Below are 21,761 nucleotides of genomic sequence, written 5' to 3' on the forward strand. Positions count from 1 at the left end.
GGTATCAAATGCTTCCGATGTAATGAATTTGGCCATAAGGGACCAGAGTGTACAATCAAACCAAAGAATACTTTAAATATTCAAAATAATACAAGTATAAAAATGAATAGTATAAAAATGAATAGTACAGAAGGGAAAGTAAATGTTACAGAAGACATAAGAGAAGTTAGAGCTCCATACAAGAAGATAAAGATTAATGATGTTGAAGTGACAGCCTTAATCGATACTGGAAGTGACGTTAATTTGATCAAAATATCTGAAGTTGAGAACATTCTAAGAGACAAATCAAGCTATACTAGAGATTTCACAATTAATTTAACTGGAATTGCTGGAAAAGAACTACGTACTGAAGGAGTTTTGAATGCCATACTTACAATTGATGATTACTACGCTGATATTAAATTCCATGTAGTCAAAGATGATGCTATACCTGTCAAAGTTATATTAGGAAATCCTATCCTGAAGGACTTTGAAGTGAATTTTACAACAGATGGCATTTTTCTTGAGAAGATTTTACAATTAACTATATCGGCTGAAGAGAGTGTTACTGATTTTAAAGATTGTGAAAACAAAGAAATTGAAAATAAGTTAACAAAGATGATAGAAGAATATAAACCTAACGAACCAAAGAAAGAAACAAATATTGAAATGAAAATAGTACTTACCGACGAAGACCCAATTCACCAGAGTCCACGGCGACTATCACCGCTGGAAATGAAAGTAGTTGACGAACAAATAAAAGAGTGGTTAGACCAAAAGATTATACGACCAAGCAAATCAGATTACTCAAGTCCTATTGTACTAGCCAAAAAGAAGAATGGGACCTACCGACTTTGTATAGACTACAGAAGATTAAATAAGAAAATTATAAGAGATCGATTCCCATTGCCGCTTATCGAAGATCAGATAGACAGACTGAAGGGTGCAAAAGTTTTTACGACATTAGACTTAAAGAATGGATTTCTACATGTGAACGTTCACCGCGACAGTATAAAGTACACAGCCTTTGTAACGCCTCGAGGGCAATCTATCTATCTATCTATCAGCCCATGGACGTCCACTGCTGGACATAGGCCTCCCCCAAGCCTCGCCACAAATACCGGTCCTGCGCAGCCTGCATCCAGCGGATCCCCGCGAACCTTAATAGGTCGTCGGTCCACCTTGTGGGAGGCCTACCCACGCTACGTCTCCCAGTACGCGGTCGCCACTCAAGAACCTTCTGGCCCCAACGGCCATCTGTTCCGCGAGCAATGTGTCCTGCCCACTGACAATACGAGTTTATAAAAATGCCGTTTGGGTTGTGTACGGCACCATCGGTGTTCCAAAGATACGTCAATTACATTTTTCAAGACCTCATTACGGATGACACCGTTCTAGCATATTTGGATGATCTAGCAATACCAAGTAAAACACAAGATGAAGGGCTGGATAAATTATTAATAGTTTTTAAGAGAGCTGAAGAATACGGATTAATGTTTAACTGGAGCAAATGTTTATTCATGAGGAGAGAAATAGAGTATTTAGGCTACATCATTCAGGATAACGAAGTAAGACCTTCAAAAGAAAAGATTGCAGCAGTTTCAAAATTTATACACCTAACAATTTAAAGTCCCTACAGTCATTTCTAGGACTGTCCGGGTACTTTAGAAAATTTATTAAGAATTACTCGATAATTGCAAGGCCACTGACCAATCTACTGAAGAAAAACGCTGAATTTTATTTTAGTGATGAGTGTGAGAAGGCTTTTAGTGAGTTAAAACACATCCTGTGCAGTTCGCCCGTTCTGCGTATCTATGATCCTGATTTGGTAACGGAGCTACATACAGACGCGAGCGTAGAAGGCTATGGAGCTGTTTTATTACAAAAGAGCCCAAAAGATAATCAAATGCATCCGATCTATTACATGAGCAAAAAGACGACATCTATCGAAAGAAACTACCATAGTTATTACCTGGAGATATTAGCAATTGCTGAAGCTGTTAAGAAATTCCGCGTATATCTTTTAGGAATTCGATTTAAAATTATCACAGATTGCTCTGCTCTGACTAAGACGTTACAAAAGAAAGATCTACCTCCGCGTGTTGCGCGCTGGGCCCTACTTCTTGAAGAGTACAATTACGACATAGAGCATAGGCCTGGAACAAGACTTAAACATGCTGACGCGTTAAGCAGAAACCCGATTTGTATGATATTAACGGAAACAGCAGCCCGACTTAAGAAAGCACAAGACGATGATCCGCATACTAACCTTTTAAAGAAAATGTTGGAAAAAGGACCCTATCAAGATTATCTTATAGAAAGAGGAATACTTTGTAAGGAAAAAGATGGTACGAGACTTATTGTAGTTCCAAAGAAAATGCAATATGAAATCATAAGAAAGAAACACGATCATGGACATTTTGGGATAATTAAGACGGAAGAACTTGTGAAAAGAGAATACTACATAGAGAACCTGAAAGAAAAGATTAGAAAGATTATAGATAATTGTGTGGAATGTATTCTTATTTCGCATAAGAAAGGAAAGAAAGAGGGATACTTACATCCGTTGGATAAAGGAGATGTTCCGCTGGCGACATATCATATTGATCACCTCGGTCCACTGACATCAACCCATAAAAATTATAAGCACATCCTAACTGTCGTGGATGGATTTACTAAATTCACCTGGATCTACCCTACGAAAACTTTGTCCACAGAAGAGACGTTAGATAAGTTAAGAATCCAACAACAAACATTCGGCTCACCACAAAAGATTATTTCAGATCGTAACGCCGCATTTACATCGACAAATTTTCAGGAGTACTGTAAAGAGGAAGGTATTACTCATTACACTATTACTACTGGACAGCCACGAGGAAATGGCCAAGTCGAGAGAATCCACCAAGTAATCATAAGCGTCTTAAGTAAGCTTAGTGCTGATGATCCGACGAAGTGGTATAGACGAATTTCAGGAGTACAACGCTGTTTGAATAGCACGTACCAGAGAAGTATTGGTATGACACCTTTTGAACTTCTTTTTGGGACAAAGATGAAAGACAAAAATGAAGATATTATGAAGCTGATAGAAGAAGAGGAAATACAAAATTACAGTGCGAAACGAAATGAACTAAGAACTAAAGCTAAAGAATCTATCAAGAAGATACAAGAGGAGAATGTCAAAAGCTACAATATAAAAAGGAAAAAGGCTATAAATTACGAAGTAGGTGACTTGGTTGCTATCAAGCGAACTCAATTCACCCAGGGAAGTAAGCTGTATCCAAAATTTCTGGGGCCTTACGAAGTAGTGGCTAAGAAGCACCATGACCGGTACGCTGTAAGGAAAGTCGGCGACGGTGAAGGTCCTATTAATACTACCAGCTCGGCTGACCTAATGAAGCCTTGGGTCGTGGATGAAGATAGTTCATCTGGGTCAGATGAATGACCAGGATGGCCGTGTGGGGAGTGTTATTTTTATTACGTTTTTTCAGTTTTTTTTTTTTTTAATATTTATTTTATGCCTGTTGTACCTTAAGTATTAATGGCAACATTCTATTAGGTTCAGAAAAAGATAGTAGTTTAAGGTTAGAGAGGGAAGTTCAAAAATGGAATAGTTTTAGAAAAGACGTGTACGAAGCGATTGTGAAGTAAAATAAAGAATTTCGCTATATTCATCCCACTTTTACTTATGAACGATCCCACATATACATACATATATGTATATGGAGTTTACGGCTCATCGTGTTACCATGATGATTCATCAACTATTGATGGTCAACACTAACATACATCACCTGAATGCCTCAAAAAAGATTGAAGCTTGGTTCGAAGTTTTAATTACTTTAAAAGCAGAACAGCTCTTCTGTCTTTCAAACCTTGTACATATGACTGCTTCACGGTAGATATAGCTAAGTTATTGTACACAAAATGTCAAGCTTATAAATATTGGCATCCTAAAGCGGTATTCATGCAATAATATATTTCAGAACCAAACAACATCAGCCCTCATCCACCAACATCGAGAATTCAAAATCAACCGTGATAACCCTGAACTATCGCATCGTGATGATTCCGGAATCGAAAGATTACCAGACGAACACGTGTCCATTGTCGAAACCACTGATGATAGAGAGATAATGAGACCAGTTGGCACAACGCGTAGGAAGCTGTATTTCAACCCGGCTTATTTCGAACCTCAACTAATGGCTGTAAGTATTAAGAAATTTTTAGTCTGTGCAATCATCGGACAACTTTTTTAGGGTCCATTCGAAATAGCACAGCATTATTAAAGTACAAAAACAATTCTTACACGAAATCCAGAACTAAAAATATAGTAACATAAATTCAGTCTTTCTTGAGAATCATGGAAGATATTGCTTTAGCCAGTATTGACAATAGTGTGCAACTAAGAGTCATTAGTGGATAAATCAGTTCCTATAAATGATTTCTTTGATTACAGGAACCTCCAGAAGCAGCTTTAGAATTTTTAACGAAAATACGAGAAGTAATATCGATAGCAAAACATAAAATGGCAACTAAAAGATTTCAACCCGTTCTCAATGAAATACCAGAAGAAGAAACTTACTCGTCAAATGGAAACAACTTAGATTTATATCAACGTTTGGGAAGTCAAAAAAGTGACAGCGTATTTAGTTTGAAACGAGACAATAGCAGGCGAAAAGATTGTATTGGATGTCCCGGGTGTCAATCGGGAAATTCAAATGATATGCAGTACTACGTGAAGCACAGTCTCCCGTCCTGTTCTAACTGCTTAGGGAATAAAGGAGATAAACAGATCAGTATCAGAAAATGGTTGGAGGATATACCACCGGCTAAGCAATCAGACGGTGAATTCTTAAGATTAGCCGAACAACATGGCGTTGTTAATTCTATAATGTCTTTACCACCACTAACAGAGAATAGAGGTCCCAAAATACGTAAACAACACAGCTTTACAACATCGAATTCTATGAACAACGGGGATGACTTTTACGTGCCCAAAAATTCTGGTACAATGTCAATAAGATCCGAACCAGGTGTTCGGAATCATAATTTGCCATTGCCTGAATTTGATAATATAACCTATTCTCGATATGGGCAAAGCATTGCGGAAGTTAATGATATTAACGCATTAGATGTAGAACATTACTTTTCAGGTATTCCGAGAAAAATTGACTATATACCTAAAAATAATAATGTCTTACCTGACATGATAAATGAAGCCGTAGCTTTAGATAGTTCTAAAGCTTATAATGAAGCAAGCAGCTCAGATGACGAGAAACTTAATGGTAATATATTAGACGAATTGAACGAGGGTAGACATATCGCTTTATTAAATAGACGTAATACAGAGATACCATCAGGAAATGAATATGAAACTGACAGTCTCGAAAGAAATTCTAATAAAAAAGGTGTTGTAACTCCAACTGAATATCCAGATGTTCCATCATCCCAAGCTAGTCCTAGTCTAAGCAATGCTCTACCTTTAGAAGAAGAGCTTACGATGCGCAATGCGATATACAAAATTAATTCGAGTAGCAATAGTAATACCCCGTCACCTCACCACGACATTACCTTGCACCCAAATTATTATGAAACTATTCGTCAAACAAACGACAAAAGTAAGTCTTGTAAAATAATAAATCAGGATCATGATTACAGTCTAGTAAGCGAAGTGTATGTAAATAATAATTATAACTTTGGAAGTACACCGACATCTCCAAGTGGATCAGAATGTTCCATGGGAAGTAAGAAACTTATCCTTACCAATGCTTTACAAGAGAAACCTGGTTGTTTGACAATAGAAGTAAAAGATCCCCCAGAAAATTATATTAAAATTCATGAATCTGATGGCTTCGAACCTGATACATTAGATAGAAAGCATACAAAACACAAAGATTTAATGGATAATGTACAGTTTAGTAGGAGAGATTTTATAAAATCTATTGAGAGTATTGAGAATGAGGAAGGTCCTCCACGGCAACGTATAAAATTGAGAAGTAGTGGAACTTTTGTAAAATCTGATGAAAAAGTATTGTCTACAACGAAGTTTCACAGTTTGCGGAACGCATGTGATCAAAGAAAACCTATTCACGACCGACCTAAGCTCTCTGTAACTTCCTTTAGCGGCTCGAAGAGCTTAGATAGTACTACAGATGAAACGTGGGATGAGGCAACAGAATGGAACTTAGACGAAGGACGTATTCTGACTCTAGAATTAAGGCATTCAAAAAGACAACGACAATCCACACCGCCAACTATAAAGCAATTGAAAAATTTAGCAAGACCGGACGTTCTTCCGCCTTTACCCCCCGCGATTGACTACCCAATATACGAACAGCCAATAAGTCCTCCTAGGAAAGTAGAAAATGATAGAATACCTATAGGAGAGTATTCAAAAAACGATAACGGCAGAAGCCTCAATCCGAGGACATTTGAAAGTAATTTAACAAAGGATATAGTGGACTGTGATACATCAACGACTCCTGAAACATATCATGGACCGCCATGTGGTTCAATGAGAGCTTCTGTCGAATCACAACCCTCGGAATACGATAACTTTCATGCTCAACCAAATACGACTGGCAATTTTTGCAGAACCTTCACCAAGCGACGTTCAGTCGACGCATCCAGTAGTGGATTGAACACTAATACATTCGTGAAGAATGACAAAATCGATAACAAGCCACGGAACAGACAAAAGAAAGGTACAAACGTTCAAGATTCTGGTTACTTGAGTAGTGATTCGACTAATTCAACGCCATTCCAACGAAAGCTAGTTGTAGCAAAAATTGTGAGTTGCAGTGAAAGTGACGATACGGAAAATGAAGCTAGAAGTGAATCCGGGGCTGAAAGTGTAGAAACTCATTCAGTGTTTTTTAACTGTTTTAGAGAGCAAGACATTAATATCGAAAGTACTAGTTACAACGATAGTAGCAAGAGTTCTCAAGACGATTGATTATAATTTAAACGTTGTGTGCAATATTTACGAACTGTGTGCAATATTCATAGTGCAATACGTTAGGTAAATTAAATACTCTTCAATATTTTGTGTACTCTGTTTTGTGAATATAGTTCTAATTTATAGTTAAATTTTATTAATTGTAAGTAAATTATAAAATATATTTTTTTAATTTTATTTTTTAGATTCTATGAATGGCCGGACGTGCAATATTATTTTTAAGTTTATGACATATCCAATGAGTAGGTATGATTCTCTTGATTTTTTTATTTAAATATAATGTAGGCTGTAAATGTTTATGAAGAGTCAGGCAGCATTGTTTAGCTTCCTAGTACCTGACATAATTAAGATAAGATTTTTTGTTTTAATGCGAGAAGAGTTTTTTCTTTTATTTCACTTATCTTTCCTATGTAGGTGGTATACAGTGCTATTTTTATTTACCAAAAGTAATTAAGACTTTATCTCCTGACGATATATGACTAATTCATGAAATTAATAACTATAGATACAGACAGAAACTCGGTGGTTTTTAAACAGAGAGTGAGGTACAGCATGGCGGTAGGAAAACATTGATATAAATCTAAATTATAGATTTGAAGTATACCAAAACCGTTCGTGTACACGTGTGCCACAAAAATTCTAATTGTTTATTAGTTTAACGTTAACCTTTTTAATTTTTTTCTTTTTTAAGAAATTCAAACTGTAGCATTTTTTTTTAAATTGCCTTGTAATTCTCCGTCACAATGCCTCCTTCTTATTACGCACATTCTGTACTTTAACTAAAACTTCCTACGAATTGCCAACATGATGAGATTATAAATTCAAGGGATACATATGTAGTAGGTCACATCTGCCCGTCGACTGTTAATTACTTTTGGTAACAAAAACTAGTAACCTATATTATGATATTTCGCTATGTAGGGTAGAAGCAAGGAGCACCATCTCAGCATGTATTAAAAGGTGTCCGCTGAAAAGGAGCCAGCAGTTAAGGTGGTACCATAGGTTTTACTGGTGGTAGGACGTCTTGTGAGTCCGCACGGGTACGTACCGCCACCCTATTTCTGCCGTGAAGCAGTAATGCGTTTCGGTTTGAAGGGTAGGGCGGGGTAGCCGTTGTACTGTAAAATCGGAGACCTTACAACTCAAGCATTTACGTTGTAGATGTCTATGAGCGCCGGTAACCAATTAATACCAGGCGGGCCGTGAGGTTGTACGCTCATCTAAGCAATAAAAAAGTGGAAGAAAGAATTTTAAAAACAGCGTAATAAACTACCACATTTCACTCTGTTTAAATATGCTACATTCATGTCATTTCCAATTGCTACACTACCGCTATTTCGGTGAGCGGTGAGCCTTTATACAAGATGGTGCTCCTTACCTCCACCCTCCATATATTTCACACTACCTTTAGAGCGAATCCTTATTTGTCGTCAAATATTGCTCCAGAAAGGGTAAATGTACCCTCTCCGTTTAGAGCATATTGATTTGTCGATATAATTTTTGTTTAGGAAATTGGTTGGAACGAACAATCCCATACATTTCATTTTTATCTTGGTCAAATATGCACACAAATAGGTTGCAGACAAACTTATCTTTAAATTTATTTTTTATTGCAGATTACCGTATCGTCGCATATTATATTCTAAGCAGATTGACATAATCTACAAATTGTTTTTTTTATTTATTTTTTTATTGTCCTTTTAGGCAGACGAGCATACGGCCCACCTAATGGCGAGTGGTTACCGTCGCCATGGACTTCAGCAATGCCAGGGGCAGGACCAAGCCGCTGCCTACAGTTTAAAATATCTCTAGTCATACGAGCAATCGTGTTTACACGCAACGATTCTCTATGCGGTTAAAAATGTCTTTGGGAACCCAGTACTGCTTTCCTTCACAGAAAAAAGTTAAAAATGACAATAAATTGTAACAAGTTACTGATCACGAGGACTCGTAAATCATATAGTGCCTGCATGGTGGATCTTAATTGCTGCTTCAAACTACATCTCATTTAATATCAACAATTAAACATATTACACAAATTAACATTTTTGTGGTTTAATTTTTATTAAACGATGTCCATTAACCAATACAGGATAAGAACGTATTTCATTAGAAAATTTAGTACCTGCTTGCGGAATTTCAATGAAGACTGCAATGTTATAATAGATCGCACAAACTTTTTGATTGATACAATATGTGCGCTACAGCATATTCGATTAATGGCGACCCGCGATTTTAACTTCTATCAGTGCGTCAAAATTTAAATATTTTCCTGTTTTATTGATTTTTTTTTGGGAAGTTTAATTTCAATATGGAATTAACAGGACTCGAAAGATTTTATAATAATAGATTTTAAATAAAACCAATTTCTTTAATTCGGATTGTTCGTTACAAGCTAAGGGTCTTCGGTTGTGGTTGATATTATTTAATAGATATCATGTTTTCAATATATTTTTTATAAATGTTAATTTTATTGATATTATTATAAATGACTACAAGTCGCGTTTCAGAATTGTTCGAATTAGTTCCTTGATAATTTGTTTTATCGTTAATTTAGAATTTAAGATTATTTTGTGTTTAATTTAAATGTGCTAGTAGTATTTTTGGGGCAAAGCCTTAATTTATAGTTTTAAGTCGCTGAGTAAACGGTGCTATAAAGTTTGATGGGTTAAACTGGATACGTACCATAAATGTATTCAATTTCAAAAAATGTATACTCATTTTTCAGTCCTAGTACTCATTTTTTATTCTATACAAATACTATTTTTATATTTTATAATTTTGTAGAACACTGAAAGAATAATTAATTATATATTGATGTAAATATTTATTTTAGGGTGAATGAATGCTAGTAATTATGTTTTGGACGTTATGTTGAAAACACTAAAAATACTCCTGATTTAAGACTAGAATAAATAACTAAAACACTTTTAAAAGTATCCGATGTACGTCTTAAAATTTTAAAACATAATTGTTATAGTATACATTTATAAATACTAATGGCCAATGGGGGCCATTTACTCGATGTCAATGTTAATGTCATGCTAATTATTAAGCCAGGGTAATTTAGATGACGTTGTAGTTAAAAACGAGTTAAAAACAGCACATGTTTTGCAAAACGAAATTGGTGATCATCAAAATGCATTGGACCCGATTGATAGTGTATCAAAAGTGTGAAAATAAAACCAATTTTCTGTGTGTTGAGTACGAGTTTTTTTAACGCTCTCGATAGCGTAAAAGTTAATTCAAATTTGTATGCAGTTGGAACGTTTGCCGCTTGGGGCGCTGATCTATATCTGCATACAAATTTGAGTTAAATTTTACGCTATCGAGAGCGTTAAAAAACTCCACTAAGCACACAGAAAATTGGTTTTATTTTCACACGTTTGATACACTATCAATCGGGTCCAATGCATTTTGATGATCACCAATTTCGTTTTGCAAAACATGTGCTGTTTTTAACTACAACGTCATCTAAATTACCCTAGCTTAATAATTAGCATGACATTAACATTGACATTGAGTAAATGGCCCCCATTGGTATTTAAAAATGTACACTATAACAATTATGTTTTAAATATTTGAAAACATTTCTTACTTCCAAAATATTTCGCGAAAATTCATTTTTGCTGTTTTATAATAGTATATTGTCCCTAAAATAACACCAGTGTGCTTAGTGCAAGTTTTTCAACGTTTTCGATAAAGTTAACTCAAATTTGTATGCAGCGCCCCTAGCGACAAACGTAGGTAAACGTTCCAACACCATACAAATTTGAGTTAACTTTTACGCTATCGATAACGTTAATAACCTCGTGTGTACTTAGTGTCACAGGTTAGAGCCCCGTGAGCTCACCTATTCGTTCGATAACGCTCGCATAGCCCTCCCCTAAGGCTACCGACATAGGAAAAAAATGTACCGTAAAATGGGGCGATTAGGGACAAATTCCAACTTTATGAGCAATTTTAAGGTAGTTGTTGATGTATATAATGCTATATCAGGATCAAAATGATTGAGTCTTGGGGGCATCTTTGTTATCTAATTTAAAATTATGCAACTAGCATTCCAGTTTAAGCAAAAAATGCAAAAATAGGTGTAATCCCTATTTACCCGAAAATTGCGGTTAATTGGGACGAAATGAGAAATTTCCTAGGGTTGGCACTACTTTTATTTTTATATATAGTTTTAATTTATTTATTTATTTAGTTGCACCAACAAAGTGATCATCAATAAAAAAAATTGAAAAACTGACAAAAGTACATGGCAGACATCACCTCAATTATAGGTGCAATCGACAGTGCTGATATTTCTATCTGGGTTAAGAGATTAGGTGTGTCGGTTATTCCATGGATTAATCAGATGAATACCCCGACTCTGAACAAATATTAAATATTTTATTATGTATTACTTAGACATTTTTGTCCACCTTGAGATTTTATTGATCTTGTTACATGTCTCTGCAAAATCGACTTACTTATATTAAATTGCTTATCTATTTCAAATAAAGACTTATTCCCAATTTCGCTTCGAATAAACCAGATTTTTACCAACAAATTTAAAAAATATTGTTATAACTACATAGACAACCCTACAAACCTGTACCTATTTATACTTAGGTCGTTTCCATTTCACGTATTTTCATCCCAATTGACCCCTTTTTCGTTGTTATTTGTACCTAAGACGTCCCCAATATCCCCAAAAACAACAGATTTTTACATGTATTTTTATTTAATCAAATACATTAAAACCAATAACAACTGAGACTTACCTTTAATATATGCTGGTTCAAACACTAAATAACGTTTATAAATCATAGTCGTCTTCTATTATTATCAAATAAATAAAAGAGAGCAAAGTTTCTAGCACTAAAATAATGACCACCACAGGAAGTTAATTTGAAACGCGATTTTTCATAAGTTAGCAGCTATTATCATGCATATTCAGAGTTGTTTTGTGAACTTTCAACATTCTACTATTAAACTACAAAAAATGGAAGATTTTGCAACGAATATAAAACTTATATTGAGCGTCGAAAGATTTTCCCGGTTTTTTCCCGATTCGCCTGTCAATCCCTAATCGCCCCATTTTACCGGTACTGTAAATATTAGTTCATTAAAAATATTGTATGTATATATAGTTGAAAATAAAAAAAAAGTCTTAAAACTGAAATGCATCGAATTTTTTATTTATTAAGTATACCAATAAAAATCTTATTTGTGTTTGTTTTGTCAATTTATTTTGTTAAATATAGTTTTAAGAATTTTAAAAAGGTGACTGATATTGTATTGAAATAAAGTACTACTATAATGTTAAGAAAATTCGTTTTATTTTTAAACTTAACTAATTCCATATTGCTTTAATATCACAGACAATTTTATTAACAAAAAACATACAGGCCTTAATATTACAAAAACGCGTTGCCTATTTGTTCCGCATAGTTCGGTTGCGAGACAATCATACGTGCTTAGTGCGAGTTTGTACTGAGTTTATCGCCGGATCTTGTCAGTGGGTCGCGTTTCTGATCCGGTAGTAGAGATTCTGCGAAGCACTGCTCTTGCTAGGGTTCGTGTTAGCAACGTCGTCAGGTTTGAGCCCCGTGAGCTCACCTACTAGTTAAGGTTACGCTGAAATAGCCTCTCAAGGCTAACAGCTTGGTAGGAAAAAAAAAGTGCGGGTTCGTTCCTTCGTTTGCCGTTAGGGGCGCTGTTCTAACTCCTTACAAATTTCAGTTTACTTTTACGCGATCGAGAAGTTAAAAAACTCGCACTAAGCACGCTTATCTGAAGGGCGGAATAGCAGTTACGGCAATGCAACTATAACTTAAGCCTTCACAACCAGGTGCCGTTTTGTTCCTAATTGATATTTTATAAAGTACCTATATACAATGCAATTGAGACTTCGACCTCATGTCTCAAAGTAGGTGGTCACATTCACATTGTACTCTATAGGTCAAAAACATTTTAAATAAAAACTCAGACATATATGAACTGTAACAATGTTTTTGATCAATCACTGTTGACTTCGATTTCGTTGTCAGAATTATCATCATCCCCCAACATTTTTATAACACCTTTCGCCCCTAGTTCTGACATTTTCGCTCTAAACTTATTATAATCAGTCTGGCCACACGCAAGCAAATCAATTACCTTACCGATCTTGTCCCTCGCAGTCGGATCTTTGCTCTCATTCATTTTTATCATCGAACGATCTAGATATTCTAACACTAAACTGGTCCTATTCAGTATTGATGATGCATACGCTAAATTATTCACAGTTGATGGACTTTCAAGAGTATCATTGTATGAAGAAAATTCATCTAGTTTTGTAGTTACTTTCTGGTCAGCCGTCGTAATGAGTATTTTGAAGGGAACAGCGTCATAAATGTAGCGTATTAGAGCCAAAACTTGTGAAGGTGTCCTGAAATAAAAAATATCATGATATGAATATAATAGAATAATATATCACCTGAATATATTATTTATTTTAAATATATTATACTGGGTAAATATTACAATCTATGTTTGGCAAAGCTATCAAGTTTTCAGATTGACCTGATATTTCAAGAACTATTAACTCCAATAATTATTTAACATGAGATGTGCTGTGAGCTCACCCAACAGTAGCTGTCTAAAGAACTTTTTTTGTTATTTTTTTGATGCATGCATGGCATGCTTTTAACTCACCTGCTATAAGCTGTGACATCAAATCTCACTTCTTCAAGTGTGTATTTATCATTGAAAACAATGATTATACCATTCAACTTATGATATGGAGATCTTTTATGAATCAAAACATTATCCATTTTAGGAATTGTTTCCATTTGTAAATAGTCACACAAAATTGCTTTTAATGATGTTAGAAAGTCTTGCTTTATTTCAGCTTTTATAAGTCTTAGAATAAGATCCGTTTTTACTGTACTAGTTATTGCAGCCAAAACGCTGTGTTGGTCAGCTGAAAAATAATCATCAACATTCGCATTATTTTCAGAGTAATCTAAAAATATATAAAGAAATTTTAAACTCGTATCTAAGCTACACTAAAAATAGTATTTTGATATTTGCTTGTTGTAGACATGATTAGAATTACTTTTACGGTTTAATCTCGTGTTTTTTAGTGTCATTATACATATTATTTCCGATGTTTCAAATACTTTACAGTTTTCGTGATCACTGACGACGGTCAGCGGTAAAAGTAGTTTTAATTGCATTACATTGAATTTGTTTATTAACATATATACAACAAAGACTACAATTTGTTTCATAGTATTTATAAATAACGACATGGTACTAAATTTTTGTTTTTTTTATTGTTTTCATAGATATTGCAATGTGAAAATCGCCACCCACCTAGAAACGTGAGGTGAAAGTATCAATGGTACTGAATAAAGGCTCTAGGTCTTATATTTTTGAATTTATTGACTTTATTTATAAAGCATAAGTTGCCATAAGTTAGACCATAACAGGATGTTCGGTATTGAGAAGTTAAAAAAGCAAAAAACCAAGGTTGAGGTTTTTAGTTTTTCCCAACTTCAATAATATTACCTACTATTTAATACACATTCCATTTTCGGGGAATAATTTGTATTCTCATGATTTTGTTATAATTGAAGTTTTGAGATTACACATAGTACTCTCTTGCAGATTCCTTGATATAATCACATCTAATGCAGTCATGTAAGTGTACCTGCTTTGGTAACAAAATGTCAAAACTTACTAAAATCACTGGGTAATACATCAAAATTCTCTCCCATAGCATCCATAGAGGATATCACAACATGATCAAAAGGCACAAGGTACTCTTTTCCATTTTTCTTAAAAGCTACAACACCATCCAACTCAACTTTACTAAAACTTGTATTAAACAACTCATCAAATTCTATAATCATGACGATTGTGATTTTTGAATTTGGTTCCATCATATTTTTCTTTTTCTCAATCCAATAAGGTGGTTTGTGGTATTTTTTAAATAATTTTGTTGTGTATGTTAGGGATGAACAATTGTTGTTCAAAAGTAGGTGAAGTTCCTCCACATCTCTGTAAAATACAAGTAAAGACTTAAAATGTAAACTAATAAAAAAATATTGAAATATAAATCCATGCTGCAGAATTGCACTGTGCACTTCTTCAATTGGTATTGGTATCCTAATAGTCAAAATAATTATGTTTCGAGTTATCATTCCTAAAAATAGAGTATATTTGGTTCTGATGAAAAAAAAAAAAACAGTCCCCAATCATCTTATATAATTAATATACAATTACTGAATATAACAAAATTAAAGTATTTTTTTTGTTTTTGATGTTTTGTTCACAGTTGGTGAGGCTGTTAAATCTCCAGTATACCATTAAAAACACAATAATGGAATATTTTAGCACTGACACAAGATCAACTTCTATTCTAATGTATAATGTCTATTCAAACAAGAACATATGAGGGCTTCGCAGCATAAATGAGGAGAATGTTCTATCTTCTCATAAGGGCTAACAATGCCACAATCCAATAAACTACTAATTAAATTGGCTACTAGTATTTGTTAACAAAAATATGTGAGACTATCATTAATTGTATTAAATAGTTATTTATTGAACTACTATCTTTGGAGATTGACAGATCTATAACAAAAAACTTCAAAACTGAACTCTAAGTCAATACTTTCTGAAATGCTACATACTTTTTTTAAATTATCTTGACGATTAATTTGAATACTTACTCATGATAATGATTTGAAGTATCAATGGCTATGACAACTTTTTTATTACAGTACTTTACCCATGGTGACTTCAATTTCAACTTGAACTCGCTCATCTGAAAGTAGAGAAGAGAAACAATTGAATCTATGAAATAAATAAATAAACAAACATATCAACACTTGAAAGGCAAACATGACTAAGCAATAATGTGTTAACTTTACAGTAGACTAATTTAAAGTTGAAATACCTGAAAAAAGTTCTATTTTAACGAAGCTAGCTGTAGGATTGAAATGATTTTAAAAGACCTAGTAATCTTTTTTTTTGTGCATCAAATACGGTTATTGCCTATCATTTATGTATAAAGCAGTTATTGTCACTTAGTCACGTTTGTCTTTCAAATGTCGATATTATTAAACATGAAACAATACTTTAAATTCTCCTCACCTCTTTTACACATTTTGGTTGTGGATTATCACTGATACCCTGATTTTTCTGGTAAATTGAATATGAGGCCATTTGACGTAGATTTACCAGCTCTCGATAAGTATTCTCATTGCACTCTAAATTATATTTTGCCTCAGATAATTTACTCTGCAACTCTACTACGAGCATGGGCGATTCATCTTCTTCAACCATTGTAGTGTTTTCTTCAATAATTGCTAAAGTGTCATTAAATACCAAAGGAATAGCATCATCTTTATAATAAACTTTTAATTGTATTCTACCAGTACATTTGGTATCATCAATTTCATATTTCTCGACGTTGGATATTCTTTTGACTACTTTTAAAGTTTCTTTACGGGATAAAATGAAAAAATCTTCTCTAGTTTGTACCAAGTAAAATAAGTCAGCTTCTGGGTTTCTCGTCATTTTAATGCTATAAGGTTCTGATGTGTTATCAAGTAACAAAGAACAAATTAAGTCTCTTTGATAAAACTCTTGGATTTCTCCGGAATTGCTGCATATTACGATATCAATAAGTTTTTGGTCGCGCGGATGATTGTCGTAAAATACGAAACTTGAGACATTATTCACTATAGAAGCGGGAACTAATCTAGCGATTTCTGGTCGTAACATGATTTCAGACATTTCTATAAACTCTTATTATTTCTTGAAAATTCTTAAAAAGATATCGTAGGTCTTCGATCAATAATGATCGAAGTCGTAGGTGGTGGGCATAGATTATACACTTAAGTGGTGGGTTTAGAGATAAACTTTTTAAATTTTTAAATATTCGAATCGAAACCCATACTTTTTTTAAAGAGATTTTATGACCTGGTAACTAAGACCTTTAAGTCATGTCTTATTTTACTTTATATTCTTAATTTTATGAAAAATGATATAATAGCCGGCAAACTTCTTGAGCATTTGTTGACGTAGTGGGGGACCCCATGGTATACTCACGTGCAAAAACACTATTTACTCTGCGTCATAATGCAATTAAATTATAAAAATCAACATATGTATTTATTTATATATTTATTAGAACATCAAAAAAAAATATAGGTTAATAATTGTAATAATTTAATCTTGGGGTAAAATAGATATTCCTTCTATTAAATCAAAACTAGAGCTGTTGCCAGGTCTTGGTTCAGTTGAAGCGAAGCTGGTATTTGTAATTTTTTTTTCGTTATCATAATCTTGACCATCATCATCATCACTGTTTTCATCACCCGAGTCGCTATCATCGTGATGAGTCGACATAAGGCTCATCGGTGTAGTTTACAACTATTTGTAGTGTCGGTGTAGTTTTGAAGATATTCGATTCGTAGTAATCGAATTGTAACTTTTTTCAATTACCAGCTTCCGATTATTTTCTGTTTTTTTTTTCATCTGAAGCCTAGCTCTTTTATAATTCGTCGTAAACTTCGTAAACGTCGTAAACAAAATTTTAATGACTAAAATTTATATCTTCTTTAAATTTTTCGAAGCCTTTCTACGGTACGGAGTTTCGCTGCTTGTTATGTAGTTATTATGATTACATCTTTTTATTACAGATTGAACGAAACTATCCATTCCGGTAACTTTCTTCTTCCCTGATCTTTTCTTACCTGGAGTCCGAAACACGGCGAGCAAGCCAGAGCCTTTAGCTTCGTTAATAATGCACCTAACAGTACTCACTGATGTTTTTGTTGCTTCCGAAATCTGTTTTACTTTTTCCATATCATTCTTCCCCTGTTTTATAATGAAGCAATATACGTCGTACACAATTTTTCTACCCTTTCTTTTGAATACTACACCAGTCTGTCGCGGCATAGTGTATTTTTTATAAAAAATCAACAAACCCTCAACAAATAGCAATGGCAACAAAGTCAACAAGCAATTATAACAAATAACTTAATGATTAATAACGATAGACTTTTCACTGTACGCAAGCGTACTTTTGGGAGCAAGCGGAACGAGGGCGAGGTGTGGGGCGCAGGGTTCGACTGATCTACCAATAACGCGCTCGATACGATTTCCCCTGCCGTCGCGCCTCACCCTCACCACCAAAGTGATCTAAAATTCGGTTCTGCGCAGTCAAGGTCATTTGCTCAAGAAGTTTGCCGGTTACTATAATATGGAGTGAAATGAAATGAAGATGATTAATTTGAGACATTAATCAACTGGGATGAAATTTAATGAAATGAGATGATATGGGATGAAATATAATCGCAGTAAAATGGTGGTCATTTACTGAGATTTTTTCAGTGGACTTTTTGGAGGAACCCGAGAAGTTACGTCCAGCAGCTTTGTTTCATTTTCCCACATTTGTGCACTTTCACAGATATTAAACAGTTAATAAACCACCATTATTACACATTTAAACCTGAAGAAACACTAAATAGACAAAATAAAACAAATCACACAACTTCACTCCTCGCGTTCCCGCCAAAAACTCCCTCGAAAACTCGAAACCCATACTGGCGTCAAGCACAGATTATTCAAGATTTTATGACCTGGTATCTGATACTTTTAAGTCATGTCTTATTTTAATTTATATTCATATTTTTATGAAAAATGATACTAAGGAGTGAAATGAAATGAAGATGATTAATTTGAGACATTGATCAGCTGGGATGAAATTAAATGAAATGAAATGAGATGATATGGGATGAAATATAATCTCAGTAAAATGGTGGTCATTTACTAAGATTTTTTCAGTGGACTTTTTGGAGGATCCCGAGAAGCTACGTCCAGCGGCTTTGTTTCATTTTCCCACATTTGTGCACTTTCACAGATATTAAACAGTTAATAAACCACCATTATTACACATTTAAGCCTGAAGAAACACTAAATAGACAAAATACAATAAATCACACAACTTCACTCCTCGCGTTCCCGCCAAAAAGTCCACCGTACTATAAAAATCTTAAATAGTGCTGCCAGCTTTATTTTAACGAATCCACAAATTGCTGTATCGAAACGTACTAAAAACCCACCAGAAACCACCAAATTTAGCGAACCCTTAAACCACCACAAAAACACTACCATGTTTTACTATTAGGCAGATAGTACGTAAAGTACTAAAATAATAATAATTTAATGGTAATCATCTTCGGAAGAATCGGATCATCTACGAATAAATTTCTTGGGTTCCAATTTTTGGTACTACGCTATTTGGTAGTATGTAGTTATTGCAGCATTTCCCTTCGCGTTTTAAACCAGCACGGACAGTGAGAATTGAAAATAGCAAATTTAAATTTATTCGGTTTCTGTGTTTCACCTGATGGTGAGTGGTTACCGTCGCCCACGGACTTCAGCAATGCCAGGGGCAGAGCCAAGCCGCTGTCTACCGCTTAATATTCTCCACAAGCCTCGTTTCAAGAAAAGCAATGTATCAATCAAATTTGTCAATTCATAATATAGTTTTGAATGATCTGTTTCTTTTGATTCAAATAATTTATGAACTCTGTTAACATCAGTAAGAATTGGATACATAATAAATGCAATGTCACGCATAATTAATTGACGTCATCTGAATACATTCCATGCAGCAATTCTGCTGTGTAACATTTTTCTTTTAATTTGGTGACATTGAGATGCGATTTCAGCTGATTGATTTCATGATATATTGATCTGTGTTTCTATGTAGGCAGCTTACCTCGACGAAGAACGGCTGAACCAGTCATATGTTTATTTAACAATGAGTTCGAGATTTCTGAATTAATATGTAAATTATGCTAATGGCTTAGTTTCCTACCTCACCATTGACTGAAGCAGTGAAAGCTACTAAAATCAAATTTTGTCCGCTAAAAGGTGTCTAAGCCACCTGATTTAGTGGAAATTCTACTGAGTTGGTAACACTTATCTTATATAGTATATTACAGGTGAATGAAGTTAGCCCCTCAACAAAATTTTTTTTTCCTATTTTATACTTATTTTCTATTAATTGGTTTGTTCATCATTTGTTCATGATTGTTCACTGTTAATAATTGTTTGTTCTGCATTTATTTATTTAAAAAAAATATTTAAAAATATACCTACAAGTTAGCCCCTCTAATGCAATTTTTTATATTTTTTCATCCTTAATGACTCGTAAATATTCATTTTCGATTGTTCTTATATAAAACACTTTTGTTCTCTTTCGAAATTACTCGTTTTTTGTTTAATTTACTATTTTTATTAGTTGAATAAATGTATGCAAAATATGTGTACTGCGCATGCGTCAACTATAATGCCTAAACTTTCTACGCGGTTTTAATCGTGAAAAAAAAAACAAATATAAATCCTGAAGGAGCAATTAATTGGTATACAGTTTAATTAAAAAAATTAAAAAATAATTAAATGAAATAATGTGCATTGGCGTTAAGTTAGACCAAATACATTTTTTCCATCCTTATCGTTATGAAGGTATAAAAAAGATAGGGAGTTCACATAGGTAATATAAACGAATAAGTAAATATGTTCATTATTTATCTTTCAAGAGATAATGTAGGTATACATTATAATAACTTTTTTACACAGTCGAAATTATATTCCTAACATTAGTAAAATAACATTTTAATACGATAGGTAAGAGGATGGAAAAAATGTATTTGGTCTAACTTTACGCGAATGCACATTATTTCATTTATTTATTTTTTAATTTTTTTAATTAAACTGTATACCAATTAATTGATCCTTCAGGATTTATAATTGTTTTTTTTTCACGATTAAAACCGCGTAGAAAGTTGAGGCATTATAGTTGACGCATGCGCAGTACACATATTTTGCATACATTTATTCAACTAATACAAATAGTTAATTAAACAAAAAATGAGTAATTTCGAAAGAGAACAAAAGTGTTTTATATAAGAACAATCGAAAATGAATATTTACGAGTCATTAAGGATGAAAAAATATTAAAAATTGCATTAGAGGGGCTAACTTGTAGGTATATTTTTAAATTTTTTTTTTAAATAAATAAATGCAGAACAAACAATTATTAACAGTGAACAATCAAGAACAAATGATGAACAAACGAATTAATAGAAAATAAGTAGAAAACAGGAAAGAAAAATTTTTTTGAGGGGCTAACTTCAGTCACCTGTATATTACCTATCTATGAGCAGTAGTTACACTTTCCAAAAGAAACGACGAAGGCATCACACCATACAGCCTAATCTATATAAAATCTGTTTTGAGAAAAATAATTTGTAGTGAAAAATGATATGGATGAAATTAGGTGATTTTAAGTTATTTGGGACTAAAATCAATTGTGATGAAATTAATTTTTTTTATTGCCCTTGTAGGCAGACGAGCATACGGCCCACCTGATGGTGAGTGGTTACCGTCGCCCATGAACTTTAGCAATGCCAGGGGCAGAGCCAAGCCGCTGCCTACAGCCTAATGAAACGAAATGAGATGGAATGAAATGAACTTTCACTAAAATGGTGACTATTTACAGAGATCAAGCATAAATTATTTACTCAATGTGCAAAATTGCAATAGTGTCTTTTTTTGAAAATTTTATGGCCTGGGAGCAAGAATTTTAAAATAAGTATTTTATTTACTTCTTAGATTCTGTTACAATATAACTTATGAATTGAACTTATGAATTAGAAGGAATAATTAGCTCGAGAGCGGGTAGGTAAGCATCCTCGTGTAATAGGCTTGTTGCTTAAAGGGGAATGCCCACTCTCCATAGTGTGCTAGGCCCAAGGTGGACATCAAATAT

At 33.8% G+C, this 21,761-nt stretch overlaps 2 protein-coding genes across 4 annotated transcripts in view; one reads left to right on the forward strand and one right to left on the reverse strand.

Moving 5' to 3' along the window:
- The window catches only part of LOC114243469 (uncharacterized), an 88,118-nt gene extending 76,076 nt beyond the window's left edge, over nucleotides 1-12,042 (forward strand). For all 3 annotated transcript variants that reach the window (XM_028174979.2, XM_089735147.1, XM_089735148.1), the window contains 2 exons: nucleotides 3,963-4,184; nucleotides 4,436-12,042. In XM_028174979.2, the coding sequence (XP_028030780.2) occupies nucleotides 3,963-4,184; nucleotides 4,436-6,934 (2,721 nt within the window). In that variant the 3' untranslated portion in view covers nucleotides 6,935-12,042. The remainder of the gene's footprint in view (nucleotides 1-3,962; nucleotides 4,185-4,435) is intronic.
- Nucleotides 12,043-12,242: 200 nt separating this feature from the next.
- On the reverse strand, nucleotides 12,243-16,907 carry LOC114242675 (uncharacterized). The gene is made up of 5 exons (XM_028173936.2): nucleotides 16,067-16,907; nucleotides 15,643-15,737; nucleotides 14,649-14,968; nucleotides 13,619-13,886; nucleotides 12,243-13,352 (listed from the first exon to the last, which is right to left on the reverse strand). Exons 1-5 carry the CDS (start codon nucleotides 16,709-16,711, stop codon nucleotides 12,941-12,943), a joined length of 1,740 nt encoding a protein of 579 aa, XP_028029737.2. The 5' UTR covers nucleotides 16,712-16,907; the 3' UTR covers nucleotides 12,243-12,940.
- Between the last annotated feature and the right edge of the window lie 4,854 nt (nucleotides 16,908-21,761).

The sequence above is a fragment of the Bombyx mandarina genome, chromosome 19, assembly GCF_030267445.1.
Source record: "Bombyx mandarina strain Sakado chromosome 19, ASM3026744v2".
Lineage (NCBI taxonomy): Eukaryota > Metazoa > Arthropoda > Insecta > Lepidoptera > Bombycidae > Bombyx > Bombyx mandarina.

Bases quoted from the DNA above. Each gene is read 5' to 3' on its own strand.
- LOC114242675 (XM_028173936.2), bottom strand. From the start codon at position 16,711: ATGTCTGAAATCATGTTACGACCAGAAATCGCTAGATTAGTTCCCGCT. The intron at 14,969-15,642 runs GTAAGTATTCAA...TGTATTTTACAG, and splicing joins ACTTCAAATCATTATCATGA to AGATGTGGAGGAACTTCACC. The intron at 13,887-14,648 runs GTAAGTTTTGAC...ATTATTTTTCAG, and splicing joins TGTATTACCCAGTGATTTTA to CTGACCAACACAGCGTTTTG.